At 55.3% G+C, this 6,467-nt stretch overlaps 1 protein-coding gene across 1 annotated transcript; it reads right to left on the bottom strand.

Annotated features, from left to right (window-relative positions):
- Window positions 1-363: 363 nt before the first annotated feature.
- On the bottom strand, window positions 364-3,419 carry SOX11 (SRY-box transcription factor 11). The gene has a single exon (XM_039461169.2). It carries the CDS (start codon window positions 3,338-3,340, stop codon window positions 1,976-1,978), a length of 1,365 nt encoding a protein of 454 aa, XP_039317103.1. The 5' UTR covers window positions 3,341-3,419; the 3' UTR covers window positions 364-1,975.
- Between the last annotated feature and the right edge of the window lie 3,048 nt (window positions 3,420-6,467).

The following is a 6,467-nucleotide window of genomic DNA, read 5'->3' as shown; positions in this document are numbered from 1 at the left end:
CTGGCAACCCAGTGCCCTCCACGCGCCCCTCCCCGGCCAGCGCCCGAGCCTCCGCGCTGCCCGCCCGCCAGGGTGGGTGGGGAGAAGAGGCAGGGAGTGGAGGAGGAGGTGAAATAGGAAATGGGGAGCTGGGGATGGGAAGGGAAGGCAGAGAGAAAGAACGCCCTTCCCCAGTCTTTCACTACCAGCGAAAGCGAAAAAGAAATCGGCCTGCCGATAGAACACTTTTCAGCCTAACCCCATCAGTGTAGAATCCTCTCCGGCCGCCTCCCCGCGTCCGCGCACACAACAGCCTCACCGCCGAATGCTCTGCGACAACAGGACCTCCAGTTTGACTTTCATAGGGACTATTGGCGATGCGAGTTTCTATCAGTTCCAGCTGATTTATTAAAATTGTCAAGATACAGACTTCCAGCACAAAAAAAAAAAAAAAAAAAAAAAACGGCAATGATGTCGACAGTGCATTGAGTCTGCTTTGCCACCATTTGCTACAAAATATGCAGATGGTCTGTACTTTATTTAGATTATATTGCACAAAATGAGAAACTTTTTAAACTATGTGCCTTTTTTTTTTCTTTTTTGCTAAAAATCGAGAATCCAGTTTCAAACCTTCCATCTGGGGCCCCATCCACATCACAGCGTATGAGATACATAAAGTCCTACTATAGTACAGTACATATACAATCTTTAAACTAAGATAACAGCTCTGAGGTCTATATCACCATTTTCAATAAATCTTTACCTACAAATATTGAACAAATCTCTACTATAGCTGTACAAAAAAAAGTTTGCTTTTTTTTTTTTTTTTTAAACCACAAGGCCTTTAGATGCAAGGATTATTTTAAAATTTTAATCCTTTTTAAACCAGGACATAACGTACCAACATACTTGCATGCTAAAAAACAGAGGAAAAAAAAAGAAATCAAAAGGGAAGAAGTGCCTGAAAGTCTTACTGAAAAAACACAGCAAGAATGTTCCCTTTTCACTGTACAAAAATACGCCTGAAAATATATTAATTTTTAAAAAAGACTGAGGTCTGTTATGTATCAAAAATGTTTCAATACCTTTTGTACTGAGGTCTAGGCTGTCTGGTATTCAATCAAGGAGGTATAAGGGAACAAGTTACAAAAAAAAAGTTGGCAAGTAGAAATCACATTTGTAAAACCATAAACAATTTGATCTGAAAAGTAAACTCTGATCTTAAGTCAGTTCACAGTTTTTTTTTGTAAGCGTTTGTACAGTCTGCATTTTTTCAAGCTCCCTGCAGTTTTGTTAAGAATCGGATGCATAGAAGACATCAGTTTTCTCCCTCCAAAAAAAAAAAAAAAAAAAAAAAAAAAAAAAAAAAAAAAAATTAAATTAACAAAAGCTGCAATGGTCCCTTTTTTTGTTAAAATAAAAATCACCAGTTCTTTAAGTTCTCTTAAGGAAAAAAAAAAAAAAATCTCCACCAACTCCCTAGAGTAACAGTTGTGCTGCCAAAAGGGTCCTCTGCAGACGTCTTCCAGACTTCAAAGACCGACAAGCTTCAAACAGCGCCTTCCGGAGCGGGTCCTGCCTCCCCTCCCCCGCCCCGCCCCCTCCGCCTTTGTTGCAATCACGAATTTCAGGAAAAAGAAATAGTAATTACAAAAACACATTTTTTGGAAAAAAATCACAACTCCAGACTAGGTATGCATCTACCTTGAGACACGAGAAAGGAAGGGAGGGGGACAAAAAAGGACAGGAAAAATGTCTGAAAACTACTCATTTCACTTTAACTCCACCAACATTTTCATCATGTTTTCCAATTTCTTCGCGTCACGACATCTTATCAATATCATCAGCATCTTCTTCTCTCCCCTCCACCCTACCACCGCCACCATCAACACCACCACCACCACCACCATCATCATCGCCACCGCTACAACTTCCTCCCAAGGAACCCAGCTCTGCACCCGCCGCCGAGAGAAAGAGCGAGCGGAGCGCGCCGCGTTCAATACGTGAACACCAGGTCGGAGAAGTTCGCCTCCAGCCAGTCCCCGGCGATCATCTCGCTCAGCTCCGGCGTGCAGTAGTCGGGGAACTCGAAGTGGGAGCCCAGGCTGCCCTCGCTGAACGAATCCAAATCCTTATCCACCAGCGACAGGGACAGGTTCCCGGCCGCCGCGCCGCCCCCCAGCTGCTGCTCGCTGGCGCTGTGCGCGCTTTGGGAGAAATTCAAGCTCAGGTCGAACATCAGGTCGTCGGCGTCCTCGCCGCCGCTGCCGCTGCTGCTGCCGCCGCTGCTGCTGCCGGACGAGGAGGTGGAGACGGAGCGCGAGGACGCGGGCGAGAGCGCGGGCTGCGCGAGCGGCGGCGGGTGCTGCTTGGTGATGTTCTTGAAGCTGTAGTAGAGGCGGCTGCCGCCCCCGCCGCCCGAGGTGGCGCCGGCCCGCACCTCGTCGTACAGGCTCGCGCCCTCGGGGGACTCGGCCGCGCTGCTCAGCGTGGGGCTGGCCGGCACTTTGGCGACGTTGTAGCGTCTCAGCAGCTGCGGCGGCTGCTGGCCCGGCGGCTGCAGGAGCTGCGGGTGCGGCGGCTCCTCGTCCTCCTCGTCCGGCTCCTGCTTGATCTGCAGCTGCAGCTCGTCGTCGTCGTCGTCGTCGTCGTCGTCCTCGTCCAGGAACACGCACTTGACCGTCTTGCCCGCGCCGCCGCCGCCGCCGCCCGCGCCGCTCACGCGCAGGCTGCCCAGCACGTAGTCGTCGCTCGCGCCCCCGAAGTCCCCGGCCTGGGCCGCCTTGCCCGCGCCCGCCTTGGCGCCCGCGGCGGCCGCGGGGGCCTTGAGCTTGCCGCATTTCTTGCTGGAGCCCTTGGAGGTCTTGGCACCGCCCGCGCCGCCGCCCGCGCTCCCGCCGCCGCCGCCGCCGCCGCCGCTGCCGCCGCCACCGGCCGCGCTCTTCTCGGGGCTCTGGCTGGCGCTGGGCTTGGCCGAGGGGTCCATTTTGGGCTTTTTCCGGGGCCGGTACTTGTAGTCGGGGTAGTCGGCCATGTGCTTGAGCCGCAGCCGCTCCGCCTCCCTGATGAACGGGATCTTCTCGCTGTCCTTCAGCATTTTCCAGCGCTTGCCCAGCCTCTTGGAGATCTCGGCGTTGTGCATGTCCGGGGACTGCTCCATGATCTTCCTGCGCTCGATCTTGGACCACACCATGAACGCGTTCATCGGCCGCTTGATGTGGCCCGACGCCGTCTTGCACCAGTCTGGGTCGCTCTCGTCTAGGGCCACCGGGCTGCAAGCCATGAATTCGCCCTCCTCCGTGTCCAGCGCCTCCCGGGGCAGGTTGCTCTCCGCTTCCAAGCTCTCCGCCTGCTGCACCATGATCCGCTGCGGGGCTGGACGCTCCAACCCGGGCCGCTGGGTCTCGTGCGGAGGTCCCCCTCCCCCTCCCACCCCTCCACCTTCCTGGGCAAGTTGCAAAGTCCTCGGCACCCCGCTTCCGCGGCTCCCCCCCTCCCCCCCGCCCCCCCTTCCAGGCTGCACACAGCGGCTGCGGTGGCTTCGGCGGCGACGGCCGCCGGCGCGCTGGGAGCTGCGGTCGCAACGGGAGAGGCGGTGGCGACGGCGGTCGAGGCAGCCCGGGACCCCTCTCTCCGGCTCGTGGCTCCCACTGCAAGCGCCGGACCCCGAGCTCTCCCAGGCGCGCGCGCTCCTTCTGCAAAAAGTTGAGGTCTCTCTCCCAACTAGTTATCAGGGTGTCATATGGGTGACATCACTCCCCCGGCCAGCCAATGGCTGCGGGCCGGCTCCTCCCACCTCCCGTTATTAACTCGGAGGCCCCGCCCCTCCACCCCGCCCTCCGGGCTGCTGGGCGAAGATGGGGGTGGGGGGAGAGGAGGCATGTCTAGAAATATGTTATTTTTAAAAAATCCGCGTGTGTGCACAGATGCGCCTCTCCCCGGGATGCTCGGGAGCGGCGCGCTGCACCACGCGGAGCCGGTGGTCGGGGGCGAAACCGGCTGGTCCCGGCGCCGGCGCGGACCCAGGACCGGGTCCCGGGAGAGGCCCCGCGCGCCTTTGTGCCGGGTCCCCGGGAGGCCCGACGGCGACCGCGGACGGGGCGCGCTCCCTCCCCGCGTGCACACACTCGGGCACGCGCCAAGCCTGAGACGGCGGCCTCGGCCCGGCTCCGGGTCTGCTGCGCCCTGCCCGCCCCGGGGTGGGCGCATCTGCTCCCCGGCGCGCCCCCCGCGGGGCTCGGCCGCTCCCGAGCGCCCCCGCCCCGAGCCCGCCCGAGAGGCCCGCGGAGGCCCAGGCCGACGGAAGGTGGCGCTTGAAGACAACAACCTTCCCCGCACGTGGGCTCTGCTCTCTTTTTCCCTTTCTCCCTTTTTTGTAAGGCAAAGAAATCAATTTAAAGCTCGAGAGGCGGTGAGCTCCCTCCCCCGTTTGCATTTTTCTGTTTTGTCCTTTTTCTCCGTCTGTTTTCCCTCCTTGGTGGTGTTTGGGGACGCCGCGGTGCGGGTTGGGCTGCGCCGCGCCCCCGAACGCCCCGCCCCGGGCGGGGGCTGGAGTAACGGTCTGCGGGGCCCTCGGGTTCGAGCTGGCCACTCCCAGGGCGGGCTCCGGAGCGGGTCCGTGTCCCGCAGGCTCCAGCACGCCCGCCCCCAGCCCGGCGTCCCCGCGCAGGGCCCGGCGCCCCTCTCCCTCCTCCCTCGCCCCTCCCCTCCCCGCCCCTCCGCCGCTCCCTTCTCCTTCCCCGGCCTCCTGTTCCTCTTTGTCCTTCCCCTTCCTCGGTCGCCAGCGCCTCCCCGGCAGCCTCGTCCTGAAACCGTGCAATTGTGAGCTAGGAGCCTTCTGGGGCACTCACAAACCAAAGAGGAAAGAAGGTGCATGCGGGTTTCCCGTCCAGATCTGTCCCTCGGAGGTGGGAAGGTGGGCGGCGGCCGGGGGCGCGCGGGGCTGGCAGAGCAGCCTAGGACCCCGGCGATCGCGCCGCGTTCGCCTCCTTTGTGTTTCTTTACCGAGTCCCCGTTACCTCTACGAACATGCTGGGGGCAGTTGAGAAGCGCCGCTTCCTGGGTCCTGCCTGCCGCCCTCCGCGCCCTCTCCACGCCCCACAGCGCCGGGTATCTGGGAACTTGGAGCAGTTCCTAAGACGCGGCTCGGCTCCCTTCTCCAGAGAAATCCGCTGTGGAGGACTGGGAACGTTATCCACATCTGCTTCCTTTCAGGTGCCCTTCCTGCAAATACTACTACTTTCCTTAAATATTGGAGCTTCTCTGAAGACTCTGATATCATGAAATAATACCATGTTTTCCTCAGATCATTATTTGAAAAAATTACCGCCATCGCTATAACCCGTTCCCGCCCCGCCCCCCCCCCCCGCCCCCCACTCATCCTAAAGAAAAACACTGCATTGAATGCTTGGAATATTCAGACGAATTTACATCTTGATAATGCTGGCAATTCATTCCTTTCAGGGCCATAGGAACCAAAAGAATTTACAGTCACTCATGCTAGGTGACTTGAAGTCTGGAGATGTATAAAATCCAAGGCAGTGTGTGAAAATTCATCTTCACTCCCGCAAGTCGAGCACTGTGTCTTGCTTTTCTCTTACCTGACACGGTTCCCAGCTATTGGGAACTCCACGCGAGGGAGGGTGGGGTGGAGCGCAAGGTGAACCTACACCCCTCTCCCCACAGCGGCGGGACAAATCCACACTCTCTCTAGAGTCTAGAGAGAGGCACTGAGATATTTTAGCTCAGTTCATTATTTGCTTGCAAAGTATGAGGGCACCTACCATTTTGGCCTCTGAAAGAAAATCTATTTGAATATCTTTGGCAAAGTCCGTATTTATTTGCTATCTTTATGCTATACCAAAAACTATGTTTAGCTTTAAAATGAGAATGATCTGAGTGCAGTAGGAGTGAAAAATAATAGATTTTATTCTCATAGTGCTGCGATCTTTTTAGAGGAAATAAAAGTTAAAACCTGCTCTTTCAAACACATGTAATTTCTGTTCAAGGAAACACGGGCCATTTGCTGGAGAAGATAAAGCAAAGACTGGGGTTGTGGCACTGAAGGCGGGCGCTACAGCCATTCTTCCCTGTAATACAGAAGAGGCTGGCAATTTTTGCAAAAGATTAACTAGATAGCTATTTTGTAGCATGGACTCACCCCACATATTTAATATTGTTAGATGTAGTGGACTGAGGCATGAGAAAAAGAATAATCTCTGTATACTTTCTTTTTTTGCTCCCTAAGGGAAAATTTTTAAATAAGTATAACATTAAAAAAAAATGGGAACATGTTTGAGTGTATACATGCTTCTTACAGAAATAATAGTGACTTCTGAAAACAGATGTGTGCCACATCAACTTTAACCGACTATTTAGAGGAATTTTAAGCTTCTAAATGGAAAATATGGCCTAATAATGCACCTCTTGAAAGTCTAATTTAGCAAAATGGAAGCATATCTGCTATTTTTTAAACCACTGAATGCATA

This window comes from Saimiri boliviensis, chromosome 1, assembly GCF_048565385.1.
Source record: "Saimiri boliviensis isolate mSaiBol1 chromosome 1, mSaiBol1.pri, whole genome shotgun sequence".
Taxonomy (NCBI): Eukaryota; Metazoa; Chordata; class Mammalia; order Primates; family Cebidae; genus Saimiri; species Saimiri boliviensis.
Note: the sequence above shows the minus strand (reverse complement) of the source record. Positions and strands in the feature narration are given on the sequence as shown.

Excerpts from the sequence above, each read along its gene's own strand:
- SOX11 (XM_039461169.2), bottom strand. The coding sequence starts at position 3,340 with ATGGTGCAGCAGGCGGAGAGCTTGGAAGCGGAGAGCAACCTGCCCCGG.